A 20,836-nucleotide genomic window follows, 5' to 3' on the forward strand; every position below is an offset into this window, starting at 1 on the left:
CCCACCCAAACCACATTTTAAGGCGGAAGGGATCATTTCAACAGCACATTTCATTGTATGACATGCAATCCACCTTAAATGTGTGACATCTGTATCCATTTAATCAATTCTGGAAACAAATTAAGCATCTCAAAATAATGAGTTTGTCATAATGACATACATAGCTACATTTCCACATTGCTATTTTGGTCAATTTCTTATGCAATAAGAGATATGGATCACAATCCTCTTCTACAGATGTAATTCAAAACTGAGCGAGGGTACAGAAACTCAATGAAACTTTTGACTCTGATGAGCTAGAGTATCTAGGGTCACTTTTCAGATATTACAGTAATGCCAGTAAAAAAAGGAAGGTTGTGAATAGTGGAACATTGTTGTTTTGGTGCCGTTTAATGTAGCTAGTTCACACAGCTCCATGCAGATAGAGGGACAGGAACTTCTGGAAGGTTTCAGGCTTGTACCCAGATAGACCTGGTGGAATCTGCAGGGGAAAAACAGAGAGAACAAAACCTGGTCATATTGATGTTTGAAATACCATTTGTATAAAATCTAAGCTACTAAGTCAAATGGATTCCCTGTTACTATCCATTTCAGATGTGGGACCCTATAAGGGTGTACAGTGTATTTTATAACGATTTGATTTATAACTTTTGAAAAGAGACAAAGAAAGAAACAAAGTATTTCTTACCTGCACCACCCTCTTCTTGATGAGGGGGCGGACCTTGGCGAAGTCGTACAGCAGCTGGTCATTCTCCACCCACACCTGGTTCTTGACCCCCTCGTCAGCCTGCAGGTCTGTGGTGTTGAGCTGGAACACCACATACTGGAACATCCGGCCGTTGGTGGCCACCGACTGGACCACTATGGGCTGCTCCAGCACCCCAGGCTTAGTCTGAAGGGAGGGGGAAGAGAGGTTGAACAACAGTGTTTGGTTTTGGTTCAATTATATTTTAATCTTTTTTTTATGCACTATGCATTATGTGGGATGAATGCTGTAACACAGAATGAAACAATTAATACAATTTTCATGATGGTAGTGACTGCTTCGAATTGTATTGGTCACATACACATGGTTAGCAGACGTTAATGCAAGTGTATCGAAATACTTGTGCTTCTGGTTCCAACAGTGCAGTAATATCTAACAATTCCCCAACAACTACCTAATACACACAAATCTAAAGGAGTGAATGAGAATATGTACATATAAATACATGGATGAGCGATGACCGAGCGGCATAGGCAAGGTGCAATAGATGGTATAAAATACAGTATATTCATATATGAGTAACGGAAGATATGTAAACATGATTAAAGTGGCATTGTTTACAGTGAATAGTGATCCATTTATTAAAGTGTCCAGTGATTGGGTCTCAATGTAGGCAGCAGCCTCTCTGAATTAGTGATTGCTGTTTAGCAGTCTGATGGAATTGAGATAGAAGCTGTTTTTCAGTCTCTCGGTCCCAGCTTTGATGCACCTGTACTGACCTTGCCTTCTGGATGGTAGCGGTGTGAACAGGCAGTAGCTCGGGTGGTTGTTGTCCTTGATGATCTTTTTGGCCTACCTGTGACATCGGGTGCTGTAGGTGTCATGGAGGGCAGGTAGTTTGCCCCCAGTGATGCACTGTTCAGACTGCACCACCCTCTGGAGAGCTTTGCGGTTGAGGGCGTTGCAGTTGCCATACCAGGCTGTGATACAGCCCGACAGGATGCTCTCGATTGTGCATCTGTAAGAGTTTGTTGGGTGACAAGCAAAATTTCTTCAGCCTCCTGAGGTTGAAGGGGTGCTGTTGCGTCTACTTCACCACACTGTCTGTGTGGGTGGGCCATTTCAGTTTGTCTGTGATGTGTATGCAGAGGAACTTAAAAACTTTCCACCTTCTCCACTGCTGTCCCTTCGATGTGGATAGGGGTGTGCTCCCTCTGCTGTTTCCTGAAGTCCACGATCATCTCCTTTGTTATGTTGATGTTGAGTGAGAGGTTGTTTTCCTGACACCTGACCTCCTCCCTGTAGGCTGTCTCATCGTTGTTGGTAATCCCACTACTTTTGTGTCATCTGCAAACTTGATGATTGAGTTGGAGTCATGCATGGGCATGCAGTCGTGGGTGAACAGGGAGTACAGGAGGGGGCTTAGCATGCACCCTTGTGGGGCCCCATTGTTAAGGATCAGCGAAGTGGAGATGTTGCTTCCTACCTTCACCACCTGGGGGCAACCCTTAAGAAAGTCCAGGACCCAATATTGCACAGGGCGGGGTTGAGACCCAGGGCCTCCAGCTTGATGATGAGCTTAGAGGGTAGTATGGTGTTGAATGCTGAGCTGTAGTCAATGAACAGCATTCTTACACAGGTCTTGTCCAGATGGGATAGGGCAGTGTGATGGCGATTGCATTGCCTGTGGACCTGTTGGGGGGGCATGCAAACTGAAGTTGGTCTAGGTGATATGATCCTTGACTAGTCTCTCAAATCACTTCATGATGACAGAAGTGAGTGCTACGGGGCGGTAGTCATTCAGTTCAGTTATCTTGCCTTCTTGGGTACAGGAACAATGGTGGCCATCTTGAATCATGTGGGGACAACAGACTGGGATAGGGAGAGATTGAATATGTCCGTAAACACACCAGCCAGCTGGTCTGCGCTTGCTCTGAGGACGCGGCTAGGGATGCCGTCTGGGCCAGCAGCCTTGCGAGGGTTAACAACTTTAAATGTTTTACTCACGTCGGCCACTGAGGAGAGGGCGCAGTCTTTGTTAGCGAGCTGCGGCGGTGGCACTGTATTATCCTCAATGTAGGCAAATAAAGTGTATAGTTTGTCTGGAAAAGTGACGTCAGTGTCTGTGATGTGGCTGGTTTACTTTTTGTAGTCGTGATTTCCATAATTTATCCACATTACTTTAATAAAATATTTCAGTTCTGTATCTTTGTTTTATTTGATGACTTTATTATTTCATTCCAAGTCATCATCTCTATAGAGCTGCTGCCTACTGTGTGCTGTCTGACATATGACTATTTTGTAGTTGTTCATAGTAAATAAGGCATACTTATATGACTCCTGAATCCTTATATGACTCCTCAATCATTTCGATAATATATTTTCAGGTAGAGATACCTCACGAAGCAACAGCTGCTCTCTAGATCACCTCACGATCATGCATTCTTCGGTCTCTTCTGTAGTAAGTGTAAAAGAAACAGACCGGACAAGAAGATGTGCAATGAATTATGGTCATTGTCGCTAAACTGTGAAAAATATTGGCCTGTTGGAAACTCCCTACTACATTGCACAGTTAATCTCTAGAGAAACAATGCAATGTGCACATTGAGCTAACAGAAAAAAAACAGAATGAAATGGATTTCAAATAACTGAACAGACATCGGTCAACTGGTTGTTAAAACGGAGAAGAAAAAATCACAGAAATGTAGGTTAATCGCTCAAGACTAGACACGTGACCCACATACACAATCAGTGGCGGGAGAAATCGGTGGAGGATGTGTTCATTGTTGCAGCTTAATTTCAATGAAATTCACGTTTGCAATCATATTGTGTGGACCAATGCATGGGAACTCTGTCAGGGTGGAATAGTCCATTATTATGAACCAGTCCGTGGGTGATTAATGGCACTTGTTTCTACTAGTATAAGAAAAATTAAAATTGTATTAATATTGATATGAAATATATGTATGGAAATAAATTATTGATCTTTTATGAATAATTTTTCGTCTGTATGGATTCATAAACTTTTTTGGGGGCCTTTTTTGTCAAAAATGTGGCTGGCCTCATTAACCTGGGCACAGTACTCAGGCAAAAACCCCATCCCTCCCCATTTCCTTCGCAACTTTAAAGATTCACGCAGATTTTGCTGCTGCTGAACCAACCTGCTAAAGCAAGAGACAATGAGAGCGATGAGCTGAGCAGCCCACGACAGCGGGTCGTTTGTCTCGGGTTGGGGGGCCTCGAGCAGAGCATGGGGGTGGGGGGCCTTGCTGATGTGAGGCCTGTCGCAATTTCCTCTTCTGCCAAATTGTAAGTCCGCCACTGTAAGCAACCATCAGTTCATTATGCCAAGCAGAAATCCTGATCAAATCTCTTTCCGATTCAATCACTTTTTATCATTTCTGTTACAAATGTGTAACTACTACCCCTGTGTAATAAAGTATTGGACATTATACCATTATGTAATTAATTTACATGTAAGGTTACAAACAGCCTTTACCCCGTGGAGTGTGTGAGCACGAGCCAGGGCATTCCCGAAGGCAAACATGATCATCTTAGCACGGAGCTGCTCAGGAAGGAGAGTGACAGGGGTGTCTCCTGCCTCCAGGAGGAAGAGGGTGTGGGCATGAGGGTAAGGGTAGTCCTCCTTGAAGCCTGAAGGAACAGAGGTTTTATTGTGAGTTCAATCCTGACCTGAATTCAACATTTCCATTGTTCTACATACAAATTGTATGGATCTGTAGCTGTAGTGACTGGTTGATTGACAAACAGTAGTATTGCCTGTATGGTTCTGCTCCTCGTAGACCTGGTCACTCTGCAGGTCGATGGTGGGAGAGATTGGGTAGAACGTCTCCAGGACATGGTCGGCCGTGCTCTGGACCTCCTCTTTCCCAGAAAGCACTGGGAGAGGGGCCATGCTGTTGAGCAGCAACCCATTCTGCCCTCGCACCTGGAACAAGTCTTCACCTGGAGGACAGGTGGCCAGGAAGAGTTGAGATAAAACAGCTAAGCCTTTAGTCAATGGTGTGTAGTAGTAGCCTATGTACTGTGGCTATCCTGTCTATCTCATAGATATTAAATAATGGGCCCTGGACACGTTACCTACTAGTGGGGCTTAGAGGTTGATTTTGGACTGGGTACAACTTGATGAGGAGATGGGCAATAGTGTTATTTCAGTAACACTAAAACAAATACATTCAAAGTCCAGTATAATACTGTATTTACCACTATTGCATAATGCTATTGAATGACGTCAGGGGTCACGGACCTACCTCTGCTCCATGTGGCAGCCAGACTGTATTTCTCCGCCAGGATCCTCCTGCCAAGCCCAGGATGACTGACCTGCAGGCTCCCACACAGGTGAATCAGGCTCCTTAGCAAAGCCACACTAGAGAGACAAAGAACAGAAGAGAGATGCCACATGTCAGCACAGAGACAGTGGATTTAATGTTCAGAGACCCAAGCTGGCCCAGCCATGTATTTTATGATTCTGATGGGAATGAAAACCTGTGACACCAGACAGAGACAATTATGGGTCATGGACTAGTTTGTTTGCGTTCATCTGAGTAGTGGTAGACTAGACTCACCAGAAATTGTCTCTGGACGGTCGTTCCTCTGTGGTGTCCCAGAAGCGAGCATGCCTGATGGCATTCTGAACTCGCTCATCCTGGTTTTCAATCTGATTGGCTTCATTCTCAGCCAATGACAGAACCTGGTCCGGAAGTCCATTTGTCAGCTTGGATTTAGTGAGCCACAGTGCTTGCCTGACACCTGTAACATAGGAATACATATTAAAGAGAATACACACAATTGATTCATTCGATTTATTGATTTCTATATTTTGGCCTCCAATCGACATTTAGTGGCATCTCTTTTGTTGACTGATATCTTCCATTTGTCTAACACAGGATCAGTAATAGGAGCCAACAGTTTACAGAACTTTAATATAAAATACCTTCAAGTGCGTTTGTCCTTTGGTTAAATATGAAGCAAGACTTCTCTTTATGGAGTGGCATTTCTTCCTCTTTCGGCGCATAATAATGAGAGGGGTCGTTCCAGTCTCGCACCCAGGTAGGGAAAGAGGGCTTTGCCAACCCAGGGACATAGTGCATTCTATCGCCATAGGTAATGCGCTCGAGTCCGGGTATGTCCACCTTGACTCGCGGCTTTTTTCTCGGCGGTACCTTCGCACATAAACTGCAGGTGACATTGAAATATCGATGCCCGTGGACACTGCTCCCTCCATGTGTCGAGCTGATTCTTACTTCTTTCCAAAGCGTCGTTTTTGCAAGCAAAGGAGCTGCGGCCTTAAAAAGTTGTGCAGTTTCTTTAAACATGTTGCTAAGTATTATTTATCTTTATAAAGTAATAATTATCTACAGCATCTTCTCGTTACACGTATCACCGTAGGGCGCCGCCATCTTTTTCACCAGCACTGAGGTTCAAAGCAATTGGTAAACGAGCAGTGTGGTACACTACCGCCTCCAGCAGGATGGGAGTGGAACCCACATGCAAAATAGGCCTTGTCCAAAAATGAAAGCGTCCTTTTTCTACTTTCACAATACTTGGTGGAAGGAAAATGCATTTTGACAGGTGAGAAATAGTGTATTCGTTTATCTGTTCAATCATATCAAATATGTGAATACTTTGATGAGAAGTATGGCCTTTTCATATTTTTGGATGGAAATAGAGAACTTAATTTGATCTAAGTCTAGTGACATTGTACTGTCGGAATTTTCACATTTGATAAATGTAATTCCAGTCATGATGTCAAACGCAATCAGAGTCATGTAGGTTCATGTTCTTTAATTGAGATAACAAAAATTAAGATTATTTTTTATTTAACCTTTAGGTTAAGTTTGTATTATTTCATATAGATGGGCAAGGCTCAACCTAGTTTTTATGCTTTTTACAGACACATAATATCAGGAAATCAGGAAAAAATTGCTGTTTCTGAACCATCTGTAACTTTTCAGACAAAAGTAACACTGACATCACAAAAATATAAACACAACATGCCACAATTTCAATGATTTTACTGAGTTACAGTTCATATAAGGAAATCAGTTATTTAAATAAATAAATTAGGCCCTAATCTATGGATTTCACGACTGAGCAGGCCTACCCACTTGGAAGCCAGGCCTACCCACTGGGGAGCCAGGCCTACCCACTGGGGAGCCAGGCCCACCCACTGGGGAGCCAGGCCCACCCACTTGGGAGCCAGGCCTAGCCAATCAGAATGAATTTTTCCCTACGAAAGGGCTTTATTGCAGACAGAAATACTCCTCAGTTTCATCAGCTGTCCAGGTAGCTGGTCTCTGACGATCCCGCAGGTGAAGAAGCTGAATGTGGAGGTCCTGGGCTGGTGTGGTTACACGTGGTCTGTGGTTGTGAGGCCGGTTGGACGTACTGCCAATTCTCTAAAATGACGTTGGAGGTGGCTTATGGTAGAGAAATGAGAGTTCAATTCTCTGGCAACAGCTCGTGGACATTCCTACAGTCAGCATGTCAATTGCACACTACCTCAAAACTTGAGACATCTCTGGCATTGTGTTGTGTGACAAAACTGCAGACTTTAGAGTGGCCTTTTATTGTCCCCTTACAAGGTGCACCTGTGTAATGATCATGCTGTTTAATCAGCTACTTGATATGCCACAGCTGTCAGGTGGATGGATTATCTTGGCATGGGAAAAATGCTCACTAACATGGATGTAAACAAATTTGTGCACACAATTTGAGAGAAATACGTTTTTTGTGTATATGGAAAATGTATGTGATCTTTTATTTCAGCTAATAAAACACGGGACCAACACTTTACATGTTGTGTTTATATTTTTGTTCAGTATAGTTCCGATTATGACAATGGAATGAATGATGGCATGACATAAATAAGGAGAACCCAATAAGAGTCTTCTTCAGATTGTTCACCTCCATACTGTACATCCCTGTTTTGTGCCAACAAGAGGTGGGAGGCAGAGATGACCAGGACGGAACAGAAGGCAATGAAGGAGAGACTGAGTGAGATAGAGAATTTTAGTGTACAAGGTAAGAACACAAAGGCAGACAATAATGAAAGAAAAAGAGGACAGAAAACATGGGGGAACACAAATATGGAGAGTGTGCAGCGGGACAAAAAAAGGGTCCAGAGAAAGTGGGTGCCTGCTGTCCCTGTTCCTGTGACAAATGGTGGGGCCATCGAGTGCAAGTCCAGGCCAAAACCAGACCTGACACCTGAGTATGGACTCGAGCCTAAGGCTGACCCAGCACCAAGGCACAGGGCTGACAAGGAAAACATAGAGATGTTTGACATTGAGAATGAAGAGTGTGAGGATGAACAGTTGCCTCACAGGGGCAACAATAAGATTATGTCTTCCTCAAATTTGGAGGAAGCCCAGCATAAGTTTCAGAAGAAGGCTGAGGAGGCCAGGCATAGGGTCCAGACCAGGGCCAGGGAAAGTGATAGGCTGGAACGAAAAAGTAAAAGTGAGAAATGAGAGAAAGATCGCAAGAACATACTGGAGGGAAGAGACTCAAAGTGATCAGTTCTACATTAACGGTGGAGTGATTTGCAGCCTTGCCCAGCGAGAGAAACAGAACTGGGCAAAACTGCTCAAGGGTGAGAAAGCAAGATGTAGGCCGGAAAGACGCTGGCAAGAGTGGGAGGAGATAGCCAGGAAGAAGAATACGCTGAAGAGAACCGAGAGAAATGGGCTCTGGTACAAGAAGTTGGAGAACAAACACAGCAGCCAGGGTAGTAATGAGGACAACTCGCTGCCTGAAGAAGCATCTGAGGCTGAAGCTGATGAAAGCTGCAATATGTAACTTTTTGGTTGACCTGTCCAAATTCACATAGAAATGTGAGTTATAAATCTGTCATTCTCATTTTAAGCAAGTCTAAAAAGCAGTAGATCTATGTTCTATGTTATTTCTATGCTTCCACTTAAGTTTTGTTTTTGTGTCTTTTTCTTTCGGTTTTGTACACCAGCTTCAAACAGCTGAACATAATTATTGGTTATGGAAAATATATTTCATTGTGGTTTAGATTGTACAATGATTCTCTACACTATACTTGTTTTTTTGTCGAATAAACTTAAATTAGGTGAACTATTACAATTTTAGCAACCAGGAAATGCCAGAACAATTTCTGAATAGTGCATCTTTAACATACTGGCCCTGCTGCTGCCGAACTCAGCAGGAGGGACAGATACAAATGTCTCTGGTACAGTTATGACAAGGAGGAAACAGACTCCAAGGAGGCGAGGAGCAAGAGGGCGATAATCATTTGGATCAATACAAGAGTCAAAGAAGATGATCTCAGGAGAACTGTGAGAAGTCCAGCTCCAGAATGGTCATGTGAAAGTTCTCTCTAAATAAATATTTGGAAGCCAATCATAATATTTGTGTCCCACCTGAATCAATTATATACTGTTCCTATCAGATTCTGTTAATCGATCAGATACTATTCCCCCCTAATATGGTACATTATTGGAGACAAAAGATAATATGTCAAAACAAGACACCTAAAAAAAGAAACATAGTTCAATTAGTTGCGTACATTTCAAAATGTAATTTAATGAAACAATTATATCAAATGGAAAGAATACAGAGGGAATGTTATAGATGTTTTTATTTATTAACCCAAACCCTGGTACCCAAAGCAGGCAAGCTGAGATGTTCCCAAAGTGGCAATTCCAAAGCATAAAGGTGAACAACAAATTCAGAATGATCTGAAACAATTTCCAAAATGATCAATAAAAAAAACAGTTGCTAATTCTCTAATGGACAGCAAAATGTCTTCCAATGTTTATTTGTTCAGCAATTCCTGATATGTGATATAGAAATTATTGTTGAGCTTTTGGCAGTTATAGCAAGCCATGTGTTTACCGCACAAATCTATTGGCAACCATAAGCAAACATTTGTGGTGAACACATACATTTGAATAAAAAAAAAAGTTTTGTCATCACATACACCGGATAGGTGCAGTGAAATCTGTTGATTTACAGGGGCAGCCATAGTAGTATGGCGCCCCTGGGGCAAATTAGGGTACAGTGCCTTGCTCAAAGGCACGTCGACAGATTTTTCACCTTGTCGGATCAGGTATTCAAACCAGCGACCTTTCGGTTACTGGCCCAATGTGTGACAATATATAGGCGCAACAATTCCCTATACATCCCACAAATTCAGAAATCCCGTAGGCCTAACCCCTGGAACGAAAATAAACTGTTAACTTGAATCTTGCTTGTCATTGTCTTTTTTCACATGCCATATTCTGAAGCAGTTCCTATCTGGTATTATGCAGAGTGCCACCTTGCAGGACTCGCACTGCCAAATGGTCTTGTGCTTACACAAATGACACTGCCTCCTTCCCTCAGAAGCTTTATTACACAACGCAACAGTGATGGGATCTTTTGTGGGCACAGGACAGCACAATAAACCAACTTCCACCTCTTCCTCTTCTTCACCCTGCTTTTCATCCTGTTTTTCACCATGCTTTTCACCCTGCATTTCCACTCGCTGTTCGCTCGGTTGTTCCTTCTGCTCCTCGTCCCTCTCCTCCTGAACATCCCCTTTCAGTGCAATGTCAGCAAGCTGCGAACACAGCTTCTCCCTGAACTGTTTTTGGGCCATGGGCTTTGTGTTCTTAGTCACAGCCATGTCCTTGTGCATGAGCCAGCTGTTCACCACAGCAACATCTACAAAGTGATAGAAGAAGGTCTTGTACCACTTGATGGTTTTCTGGGCCACACTGTAGCATTTGATAAGGGAATCAGACAGGTCCACACCCCCCATATACTTGTTGTAGGACTTGATCGGCGCTGGGGCGGGTACAGGCTCTGTTGTCCAGGTGCCATCCTCTAACCTCTTGCGTCGTTGCACCTGCTCCTTTGCAAAGGCTTTATGGATGGTGGTACACATGATGACTGGTCGTGCGTCCATCCACTTGGTGAAGAGCAGCTCCCCGTCACGAAGCCAGCGGATGGTCCCTCTCTTTGCTCTGGGTGGCATACTGTTCTCTTGAACACCAGTGAGGCCCACACGGTTTTCACGTATGGTTCCACAAGCTCCTAATTTGTTCTTGTACAGGTCACGGAAGAGAGTTGTGCTGGTGAAATAATTATCAACGTAAATGTGGTACCCAGTGCCCAAGTGAGGGATATTCAACAGGTCAATGACAGCGTCATAGCTCTCCCCTTTGCCTGAAGCAGATGGGTTTTTGCTCATAAAGACTTTGAAGTCGCACGTGTAGCCATTTCTTGAATCTGCTAAAACATACAGCTTGAATCCATACCTGTAGGGCTTGGATTTAATGTATTGTTTGAGGCTGTGGCGGGCCTTGGAGTGCACCATGCGCTCATCAATGGAAAGGTTCTGGAATGGGTGGTAGAAGGCCCTGCATGCATCCAAAATCTGGTCTTTTAGAGGTTTGATTCTCATGAGCCGATCATAGTCTGCAGTCCCCTTCTTCTTGTCGTTTTCCTCATCTTCTGCTGGGTCACTCATGTGCAGTGAATAGGTGATTGCCCGAAATCTTGTCATAGTCATGACTGTACGGCAAAAAGGAATACCATACAACCTGTTCGGGACCCAGTAGTCTGATACAGTGTGCACATTCAGCAGACCCATATAGATTACAATGCTGAGGTAGTTGTACATTTCCTCCACAGATACAGGTTTAAATCCCTGTTCATGTCTTCTCTTGGCATTCTTGTTGGTGTTTGAGCAGAGAGTATCAACAACGTCATTACTGAAGAAGAGCTGGAAGAGCTCTAGAACAGTGTAGTTCTTTGAAGTGTCTAGCTGGGGTCCAGGAGTCCTAGCTGGTTCGAAGGGGAACAGTTTAGGCTCTTGGTCTGGTTCATCCTCAGTCTTCCACCTCCTTTCTGACCCAATGATAAGAGGTGTGGCTGCATGAGCGTTCCTTCTGGATTTGGCAGGGCTGGATAACCAGAGGGGAGAGGATGGAGGCCTGGCCTTCTTTTGCCCCTTTTTCTGTGTTCCTTTAGGGCTGGAGATGGTTTTTCTCTTTTTTGAAGCTCTGGTCTCTATGGCTTCTGTCTCAAAGGAAAAGGTGTCTTCATCCTCCTCACTGGACTCTGAAGCCTCAGTGGAGAGAGGGGAGGACCCCCTTACTCTGGGCTGTGAAGAGTCTGTCCCATTGGACGGGGAATCATTCCCGTCTACCGTCTCTGAATGTTCTGTCCAACCGTCTTCATCTCTGGAACGTATCAAAGACAAAAGTGGATAAGAGTGAGCAAAATCTGTTAATTGTGACATCCCTAGTACATGCAAATATATAATAGTCAAGGAACAAATTTATGTGTGAGAATATAATAATGATACCATCATTTGAAGGCATAATATCACATGTAGTGGTCAAGAGATGGCATTTTATGAGACAAGTTATAATACTGAAACTGATTCAACTCACTGGTCCAAAAGTTGATCCAACTCGTCTTTGAAATCGGAATCTATTAAAGAGGAAGACGAGGGAAACCTTACTCTGGACTGTAAAGAGACTGTTGCTTTGGGAGGGGAGTCATCCCTCCCTCTAGTCTCTATAACTGCTGTTCCATTGGACAGGGAGTCTTCCCTCCCTCTAGTCTCTGTAACTGTTCCATTGGACAGGGAGTCATCCCTCCCTCTAGTCTCTATAACTGCTGTCCTACAGGGAGGAGAATCACTGCCCACTCTAAGCTCTATAACTTCTGTTCCATTGGACAGGGAGTCTTCCCTCCCTCTAGTCTCTGTAACTGCTGTTCCATTGCAGTCTACAGTCTCTGAAGGTTCTGTCCAACCGTCTTTATTTTCCTCTCTGAAAACAAATCAATGAAAAAATGTAGTCAGGGTGAAGCAAAATCAGTTTATTGTGACATCCCTAGCACAAGTGAATAGCCCTTCATCTTCAATAGTCAAGAAATACAATTCTGTGATTTAAAAAAAAATCATATATAATATCACATGCTTACTGTGGATGAGTGGCCCAACACAAACACATCATTCAAGGTGTATGCTGCATTCCATAAGATTTTACAGCTAGCTATATGATATGTATCAGTACTGTAGTCGTCAAGGAATGACTTTTGAGAGAAGTCGAAATAGTGAAAGTTATTGTACTTACGGGTCTAAAAGTCGATCCATCTCATCTTCGAAATATGATATGTTGCTGTCACATTCATAGTTTTCATCCCAGTCATTCTCTTGTACATCCCCTCCATCCTCGTCAGTGCTGTTTTCTCGTTGCCTTTTATCAAGGGTGAGAAGATCATGCCCAATTTGTTGAACAATGATGAGTGACATGGTAATGATTTTGAAGAGCACTAGACAATATCTATAACGCATTCATTAGCACACACTAACCTCTTGTTGTTGCATCCAAAGAGAGAGTGTCTGGCCTGACTAATTGTGTCCGGCACTTCCTCCTGCTCCATCATTACCCACTGGCTATCTCAACAGCCTGAAACCACATCACATACACACCAGGGGTAAGTTCAGATCATTGAGTTATCCAGCTAACAATACCATTTCGGTATGAAATTGGTTGGCATTGAAACTTTCTCCAACATATATAGATTTTTTATAACTTTAGCTAGATTTCTGAGTTCATAAATACAGATGACTTGAAATGGTTGTCTGACAATAGACTACACACTCCTAATATTAGGCTTTTTAGTGATTTAGGAAACAGCAATTCAAAACAAGCTATTGTTTATCTGTGAGCTAGCTGGCTTGGCTATGATTTTCATTTGTGGCCGTGGTTAGGGTTATCAGGTCTGTCAAGTAATGCCTTCACAGTGGGACCCCATGCAGATTTCTAACCAGCTACCCCACCTAGCTAGCTAACACATTTACTGTCTGTTTACTTAGCTACCTGGTTAGTGCTGAGGGCTTGCAACCATGTATTTCGTTTCTCCACGTTTAGGTGGCTAGCTGTGTTTAAGTATAATTATTGCATTACATGGTAGACGCCATACCAGAAGCACCATAAAGGTTATCTGATGGAACGAAACACTAGCGAGTGGAATGGCGGGTGACTAGCTACAAAAAAAATGGTTTAAGTCCATCCCGGGATCTTTGGAACGTCCCTACTCTAACCTAAACTCCTGCCCTTACCCTAAGCATAACCCTTGCCAAAACCCTAACGTTAACCCTTACCTTAACGTCAGAGTTGGTACGTCCCAAGGATCCAGAATAGCATTCAACAAAGCATAAACAACAAAGCGCACAACGTCATGTAATGTGACGCCAATTTTACCCACAAGCCAGCGGGGCCACAGTACAAATACCAACGTCACCCCTTCTGAAATTCTTTTCCGCGCTGAACTCAGCAGTTGGAATGTGGAGGTCCTATTGTGTGCCTCAAAAAAGGGTAACTATTCGATTATGTTTTTACAAGATAGTTTAACTTGAAATCAGGAACTATATAAATAAAAACGTTAACATTTTGCTTGGTGGCCAGCTTTGGTATTAGTATTTGACTTGCGTGTAACGCTAAGTCTAGGTGCATGCGTGGCCTGCCATGTGTGCAAGAACTTGCTAACACTAACTACTAAAGCTTGGCTACATCTTTTACACAACAGCCGACTTTAATTTTTACTTTACTTAAGAATCAAGACATTCTAAATATATAAGTCAATTGTCTGGAATTTAATCCGTGTCTGATGTGATGAAGAACATGTTGGTAGGGACATCTGAGACCTCTGAGGAAACGCCAACTTTACTGACAAGACATGGATTGGATTTGAATTCTTCATTCCACTTAGACTGCCTGTGATATCTAACCGTCCCTCTAAACTTTCAGATTATGAAGTACAACACGCGTGATCCTGGATGACTAATGTATCTGCCTAATGGTTTACAATCAGGTATGGCACACTGATGATAAGTCATTGTAATTCATATTTAGCCTGTGATGAATATTTGAATAAGAGTAGTGGACAGAAGTGGATTTCTGACACATTTTCAAACTGATGGCTATCTATTAAACTGTGATTGACATTTTATGACCTGACAAATTTAATAGTGAATGTTTTCCTTTTAGCGTAACTTCTTGCTGACCCTGAGAAACCAGGAGATTGCTCAATCCTGGTATGTTTTCATGGAAACCCTTAGCTGTTATGGATATTTACTAGCTATGCTGTTTAAAGTATCATTGGGAATCTCAGACTATGGAGGATCTTCGATAATGAAATGGTCTGATATAATTTTCTAATGCCACCCCTCTGCAACGATCTTGATCAAATTGTTTCAGGTTTGCCTCCAGCGGGAATGCCATGGTCTGAACTTCCAGCCATAATGATCAAGGAACCATTGATGGTGAGTCCTGTTTACTTTGGCTGCAAGCATTTTCAACCGTTGCTGATACAGTGATGACAGCATAGTTCAGCAGATTAAACATGACGAACTATCAGCATTGTCTTTCGCTCCTATCTGATGTATCCACTGTTAAATAAGATTGTAGGATTATTTTTGCTCTGATTCCATTTTATGAATCAACTTTATTTGTTCCTCAGGTGGTATGCCTGAAGTTGGGGTCACATGGGTGGAACCTTTAGTGACTCCTCGTAACAGTTGCTGGTAAGTAGTGTTTACTGCAGCTGGAACACAACTGTTGCTGATACAAATGATGACAGCATAGTTCAGCAGATTAACCATGAAGAACTATCAGCATTGTCTTTCGCTCCTATCTGATGTATTGGCTTTTAGATTAGCTTCAAATGTGGCTTCCTGCCCATCCTGACAAATTCTCAATTTCAGGCATGGTGAGATGGGAATGTGACTGATTCTGGTTCTCGCTGTAAAAATCGTGACAAGATGAACTAAAAGTAAGCACTTGCACAACGTTGTCTTTACATTTCATCAGCCAGTGATGTTATTGTTAATGTTATTTTACGCATGCAGAAAGTATTCATTATCTGCCACTGGCTTACTGATTCAGTATCTTACCCTTTACACAAGGGGTATATTTCAGTGGGCTCAATGGGTTGGTCTGCAATCTTCCCTAAAATATAACTTTACTGTGCCCATTTCAAGATCAGCTTGAAATGGACACAGTAATTGACTGCAACAAAAAACCCATATTAGGTTTAGCTTGCTTGATGGACCTGTCAATATAGTTGTATCAATGTTGTAGTATGCCCCTCTGGTCTGTATGAGTTATAGTTATATTGTGGGGTTAGCAAATGATGATTCAATTCTTGAACTCTCTCCCTGAGATCTTGATGACAAGAAAGAATACTGATCTCTCCCCAATGATTCCTTGTGTTTTAGCCTACCAGTGACTATTTGGCTCACTTGTGTTTTTTTTCTTCCCTCCAGTGTTTGGTCAGGTGGGTGTGCAGGAACTGTCATTTACCACTGACCTACAGTTGTCCTGAAGAAAGCCGTGCATCACCGGCTTGAATTTATAATTTAGCAATTTGTTTGGAGACGTATTAAAAGAAACTTCATTAAACTGTACATGTGTTCTAATTTTAGCTTGGTAAATAAAACCAGTAAGTGTTTAACTTCATTGTCCAGAACCAATAAAGGGATTTGTACATAATCTGTGCCATCTTCTTTTATTTGCTACATTAACAATTAGCTTTTTTTTGTTACCTTTTATTTAACCAGGTAGGTAAGTTGAGAACAAGTTCTCATTTACAACTGCGACCTGGCCAAGATAAAGCAAAGCAGTTCGACACATACAATGATACAGAGTTACACATGGAGTATAAAGATGGTTCCTATATATTAATGGTGGGTGCGGTTTGATGCTACCAATTTGAGGTTCTGGCAAATTTGTGTTGATGGTTTTTTGAATACAGTATGGTACATTAGTTGTACCACAGCATCCAAAGTCTCAGCTTCCCTGTCAACCAATGAAAATCGGACATTTGTTCAGTGTGGACTGATTGGCCAGGCGGACAGGGAGTGGGGAAACTGCGTTTAGCAGGGTGGTCAACTATCATTTAAAATTTAGCAAGCCACGTCATGCGAGGGTCGATGCTATTCAGTGCACTGATTGCACTAGCCAGTGCCGAACCATCGCTGTATTTTAAAGAGCAGTTTGAAGATGGGGGTGAGTTCCATTAATTTCGGCTAGGCTGCCGTTATTGCCAGATTCAACTGGAAATTTCCAACTAGCCTAGCTAGTTTACAGCTAACTATTAGTGAGCTAAACTAACCATAATGATGAAACGACAATGGCTAGCTATGCTTCGTTAGATGCAATATATGCATGTTTAGTTTGCTTTTTAGCCACACTGAGTCGCTTACAACAATGATGGTTGGCAAGTTTGCCAGCTAATTAAATGCATCTACCTAGCCAACGGGTGACGCTAGCCTAGTGCTTGAATAAACCTTTACCGTTAGCTAAATTTGTATTCACCTATGCCAATATTGTGGCCTTTCTAGTATTTGATTCTGTTTTTGCTGTCAGATTCTTGGACTACCCGGTGGGTTGAATCCAGCCATAGGTCTGACTACGGGGAATTTGTCCTGACACCTGGGAAATTCTATGGAGATCCAGAGAAAGACAAAGGTAGCTAATCGTGTCATGAACCTGAGGCTTCATGCAGTTTAAAGTCTGCACGCTAAAGATAAGCTTGTCCAATATGATTCCTCTGACGTTAAGACCATGTGATAAAATATTTGTATTCAATTTCTAATCCAGAGAAAGTTAAGAACAAATTCTTATTTTACAATGACTGCCTACACCTCATCTGGTCAGTTTTGTGACCCCACCATTGTTCTGAGAATTTCAGAATCAGTCTCTTACACATTTCTGCTTTTCCTCTCGACTGTGGAGCAGGAGGCAACTCCGAATTTGAAACAGTCTAAAACATATCTTATTCCCCTCAGGTCTCCAGACCAGCCAGGATGCCCGCTTCTACTCTTCTTCTGCTCGATTTGAGCCCTTCAGCAACCAGGGCAAGACCCTGGTGATCCAGTTCACTGTGAAGCACGAGCAGAACATCGACTGTGGGGGAGGCTACATCAAACTATTCCCCGCTGACCTTGACCAGGCAGACATGCATGGAGACTCCAAATACAACATCATGTTCGGTAAAGTCCATTACCAATGAGATAATGATGGTACTAGCAAAATGATTGATAACCACTTAGTTACTCCGTACCCTCATTCAACATTTAGATAAATTGTTTAGGTTGTATATTTAATTTGTACAGCTAATCATAATGGTTTTCCTATATCCAGGTCCAGACATCTGTGGCCCAGGCACCAAGAAAGTTCATGTCATTATCAACTACAAGGGCAAGAATCATCTCATCAACAAGGACGTCAGGTGCAAGGTAAAGCACATGTCACAAATGAGCTTTTTTCAACGTGACGTCCACATTGGGTGGATCAAATCAATCTTTTTTTTGTTTTCCAGGATGATGAGTACACTCATCTGTACACTCTGATCCTGAACCCAGACAACACGTACGAGGTGAAGATTGACAACAAGAAAGTGGAGTCTGGAAGTCTGGAGGAGGACTGGGATATTCTGCCTCCTAAGAAGGTCAAGGACCCAGAGGCTGTGAAGCCAGACGACTGGGACGAGAGGGAGAGGGTGGAGGACCCCGAGGATAAGAAACCAGAGGTGGGTAGATAACGGTAGACACCTTTTCTGTCTAGAGACCCATGGCTGTTTCTGCATTCAACAATGCTAACAAGCCACATTATTGTATTGGCAGGACAATGGCAGAAACTGACTGGCCGACCAGGAATCTAACCAGCTACTTGATGCAAAAGCAATCCCTTCTGTCAATCTTTTATGAGTAGAATGTCTTTCATGATTTTCACTTTGTTAATGTGGGGTTAATGATTCAATGTTGTCAATTGTCAGGACTGGGATAGGCCAGAGAACATTGCTGACCCTGACGCTAAGAAGCCTGAGGATTGGGACAATGAGATGGACGGTGAATGGGAGCCACCCATGGTCTCCAACCCTGACTATAAGGCAAGCAGTCAGACACTTCATAACTGGGGCTAAGGTGTTTCCTGGCCCTATACACATGACAGAACCACATTTTGTTTTTTGATTGAGACATCGAGTATGACAGTAGTTTTCTCTATTGCTACTTCAGTCATATGAACAGCTGTTTAATTGATTTGTTTGCCTTCTCAGGGCGAATGGAAACCCCGCAAGATCGACAACCCTGACTACAAGGGCAAATGGGTGCATCCTGAGATTGACAATCCAGAATACAGCGCAGACTCTGAAATATACAGATTCGACAGCATCGGCGTCATTGGCCTGGACCTGTGGCAGGTACTGTGGAGGACCTTATTCAGTTGTTTCAATACCTTAATTATTGACACGTAATGCTAAAGAGTGGAATGTTATTGAAAAGTATTCTGTTTGTGATTATTTAAAAAGCCTATATTTTTCCTTTTTAATTGAAAAGAGAAAATGCATCCCTGAAATAATATTTTTGCCCAGAAGTATTTGGAGTAATTCAGACATGTTCATTACTGTCACAGGTAAAATCTGGGACCATCTTCGATAACTTCCTGATCACAGACGACGCTACGCTGGCAGAAGAGGTTGGCAATGAGACCTGGGGTCAGACTAAGGTCAGTGGTACTCACCTCTCAGGTTCAAACTTTAATACATACCCACTGGGCACAAACGTCTATTCCACATTGGTTCAATGTTATTTCATTAAAATTATGTGGAAACAACGTTGATTCAAACAGTGTGCCCAGTGGGTATTCACACGGGTGTCTCTTGAGTCACATTCCCCTAACCCCAATTTGTTATCTGACAATTTGTTACAGGATTATTTGTCTGAATAAATTCACTAGTTTGGTTTCAGATCCTTATGAAGACATATTTGCAACTTTGCCTAACAGCACACTACAAACTGTAAAAATGCTAATTCCTGTGGTTTGTTAAAATGGCTGTCTCTGTTTCATGTTTTGTAGGATCCAGAGAAAAAGATGAAGGTGTCCCAGGAGGAACAGGAGAGGAAGAAACTAGAGGCGGAAGAGATGGGGAGGAAAGAGCAGACAAAAGACGAGCCTGAAGATGAGGAGGAAGAAGAGAAGGAGGAAGAGTTAGAGGACCTTGAAGAAGAGACTGGAGCAGAGGAAGAAGAGGAGGAAACAGACTCTATAAAGGATGAACTTTAGAGGACTGACTTTCTCATTGGGGTGAATCTTCCGTTGAGCCTGGGGAGGGATTATGCGTCATTTCGCTTTACCATCCAGTCAGTCAGGCCTCAAAGTAATGTTGAGAGAAGGGGCGGTGAATAAGTCATTTAGATTTTACTGCAAAATCTGTGACATTTTTTTATTTTATGTTTTTTATTTAATTTATTAGATTTTGACTCACTGGTTTACCACCTTATTAATTAAGGCAGTAAACCAGTGTGTCAAAACTAACCTATTTCCTGTAAGTATGCATTTAATTGTCTGTTTCTCCACCAAATATCACAGATGAAGTCTAATTGATTGAAGCTTGTGTGTTTTTGTTTTCTTAATTCACATTGAGTGAATATGTACTCCATGTAAATCCTACTCAACCTTGACATGCATAGTGATAGTTTCCCATTCATTCAATGTCCATTTGCTAACTAAATGCAGTCACATACTGACATACTATTAGGTAGAAGTAGCATCTATAACCTCACCAAGGCCAAATTCATTCACCAACCTCTAATTCCATTGACATTCAGCCATGAACTACTGTAGCCAAGTCAGACGTTTACTCCATTGTGAGTTTTCACTGTTGTATTTTGTCTTGCACAGTAACGTCATACTTCCTAATGTAGCCTATTGCATTTGTTCCCCCTTATTGTTTTTGTAGATATTTGTTACCTTATTTGGGAAATTATGACGATTACAGATATTGTTGTGCAAAAATACTGTACAGTAGTAAAAAAAAAAGTTTTAAAAAAAGAGGGTTGTTTGGATTTTACATGTGTAAAGTGTTCCCTTTGTTACAAATCATCACCATAGCCTATATAATACACTATTTAGGCTACAGGCAATTAGAAGCCAAGCTAATTTGTAGCACCATATGCTTCCAGACATTTTTCTACAGACCAGAATTAATGACAAACATTGACTTTCATAAAATCTCCTAAGAAAGTTTTTTCCCTGTGTTGGGAGTTATTTCCTTGCTATTTATAGGATAATGAGA

At 42.3% G+C, this 20,836-nt stretch overlaps 3 protein-coding genes and 4 non-coding genes across 8 annotated transcripts; 5 read left to right on the forward strand and 2 right to left on the reverse strand.

Moving 5' to 3' along the window:
* Window positions 1-79: 79 nt before the first annotated feature.
* Window positions 80-6,163, reverse strand: mrpl37 (mitochondrial ribosomal protein L37). Its single transcript, XM_024391820.2, has 7 exons — window positions 5,661-6,163; window positions 5,293-5,476; window positions 4,978-5,093; window positions 4,487-4,672; window positions 4,206-4,360; window positions 689-892; window positions 80-481 (listed from the first exon to the last, which is right to left on the reverse strand). The coding sequence occupies exons 1-7, from the start codon at window positions 6,040-6,042 to the stop codon at window positions 404-406; spliced, it is 1,305 nt and encodes a 434-aa protein (XP_024247588.1). The 5' UTR covers window positions 6,043-6,163; the 3' UTR covers window positions 80-403.
* Window positions 6,164-9,314: 3,151 nt separating this feature from the next.
* On the reverse strand, window positions 9,315-13,955 carry LOC112227038 (piggyBac transposable element-derived protein 4). Of its 2 annotated transcripts, none has more exons than XM_024391821.2 (5): window positions 13,860-13,955; window positions 13,065-13,161; window positions 12,826-12,948; window positions 12,136-12,519; window positions 9,315-11,922 (listed from the first exon to the last, which is right to left on the reverse strand). In XM_024391821.2, the coding sequence occupies exons 2-5, from the start codon at window positions 13,136-13,138 to the stop codon at window positions 9,930-9,932; spliced, it is 2,574 nt and encodes an 857-aa protein (XP_024247589.1). In that variant the 5' UTR covers window positions 13,139-13,161; window positions 13,860-13,955; the 3' UTR covers window positions 9,315-9,929. The 2 variants fall into 2 exon arrangements, with proteins under 2 accessions (XP_024247589.1, XP_024247590.1); XM_024391822.2 differs by lacking the exon at window positions 13,860-13,955 and adding an exon at window positions 13,576-13,840.
* Window positions 13,956-14,357: 402 nt separating this feature from the next.
* LOC112227390 lies at window positions 14,358-14,437 on the forward strand. Its single transcript, XR_002949856.1, has one exon. It is a non-coding gene; the product is annotated as a small nucleolar RNA SNORD74 (small nucleolar RNA).
* Window positions 14,438-14,608: 171 nt separating this feature from the next.
* Window positions 14,609-14,680, forward strand: LOC112227400. Its single transcript, XR_002949865.1, has one exon. It is a non-coding gene; the product is annotated as a small nucleolar RNA SNORD75 (small nucleolar RNA).
* A 382-nt stretch (window positions 14,681-15,062) lies between these two features.
* On the forward strand, window positions 15,063-15,146 carry LOC112227392. The gene has a single exon (XR_002949858.1). It is a non-coding gene; the product is annotated as a small nucleolar RNA snR60/Z15/Z230/Z193/J17 (small nucleolar RNA).
* A 172-nt stretch (window positions 15,147-15,318) lies between these two features.
* On the forward strand, window positions 15,319-15,403 carry LOC112227391. The gene has a single exon (XR_002949857.1). It is a non-coding gene; the product is annotated as a small nucleolar RNA snR60/Z15/Z230/Z193/J17 (small nucleolar RNA).
* A 1,015-nt stretch (window positions 15,404-16,418) lies between these two features.
* Window positions 16,419-20,776, forward strand: LOC112227039 (calreticulin). Its single transcript, XM_024391823.2, has 9 exons — window positions 16,419-16,764; window positions 17,125-17,226; window positions 17,547-17,750; window positions 17,902-17,996; window positions 18,080-18,289; window positions 18,536-18,649; window positions 18,818-18,961; window positions 19,174-19,266; window positions 19,618-20,776. Exons 1-9 carry the CDS (start codon window positions 16,677-16,679, stop codon window positions 19,822-19,824), a joined length of 1,257 nt encoding a protein of 418 aa, XP_024247591.1. The 5' UTR covers window positions 16,419-16,676; the 3' UTR covers window positions 19,825-20,776.
* The last annotated feature ends 60 nt before the right edge of the window (window positions 20,777-20,836 follow it).

This window comes from Oncorhynchus tshawytscha, linkage group LG28 (genome assembly GCF_018296145.1).
Source record: "Oncorhynchus tshawytscha isolate Ot180627B linkage group LG28, Otsh_v2.0, whole genome shotgun sequence".
NCBI classification, from domain to species: Eukaryota; Metazoa; Chordata; class Actinopteri; order Salmoniformes; family Salmonidae; genus Oncorhynchus; species Oncorhynchus tshawytscha.

Excerpts from the sequence above, each read along its gene's own strand:
- mrpl37 (XM_024391820.2), bottom strand. The coding sequence starts at position 6,042 with ATGTTTAAAGAAACTGCACAACTTTTTAAGGCCGCAGCTCCTTTGCTT. Across the intron at positions 4,673-4,977 it reads GGCTGCCACATGGAGCAGAG|GTGAAGACTTGTTCCAGGTG; the intron begins GTAGGTCCGTGA and ends CCTGTCCTCCAG. Across the intron at positions 482-688 it reads TCAAGAAGAGGGTGGTGCAG|ATTCCACCAGGTCTATCTGG; the intron begins GTAAGAAATACT and ends TTTCCCCTGCAG.
- LOC112227039 (XM_024391823.2), top strand. The coding sequence starts at position 16,677 with ATGCGAGGGTCGATGCTATTCAGTGCACTGATTGCACTAGCCAGTGCC. Across the intron at positions 17,751-17,901 it reads CAAATACAACATCATGTTCG|GTCCAGACATCTGTGGCCCA; the intron begins GTAAAGTCCATT and ends TCCTATATCCAG. Across the intron at positions 19,267-19,617 it reads AGACCTGGGGTCAGACTAAG|GATCCAGAGAAAAAGATGAA; the intron begins GTCAGTGGTACT and ends CATGTTTTGTAG.
- LOC112227038 (XM_024391821.2), bottom strand. The coding sequence starts at position 13,138 with ATGATGGAGCAGGAGGAAGTGCCGGACACAATTAGTCAGGCCAGACAC. Across the intron at positions 12,949-13,064 it reads TTTGGATGCAACAACAAGAG|GCAACGAGAAAACAGCACTG; the intron begins GTTAGTGTGTGC and ends CCTTGATAAAAG. Across the intron at positions 11,923-12,135 it reads TTGGATCAACTTTTGGACCA|AGATGAAGACGGTTGGACAG; the intron begins GTGAGTTGAATC and ends GATACGTTCCAG.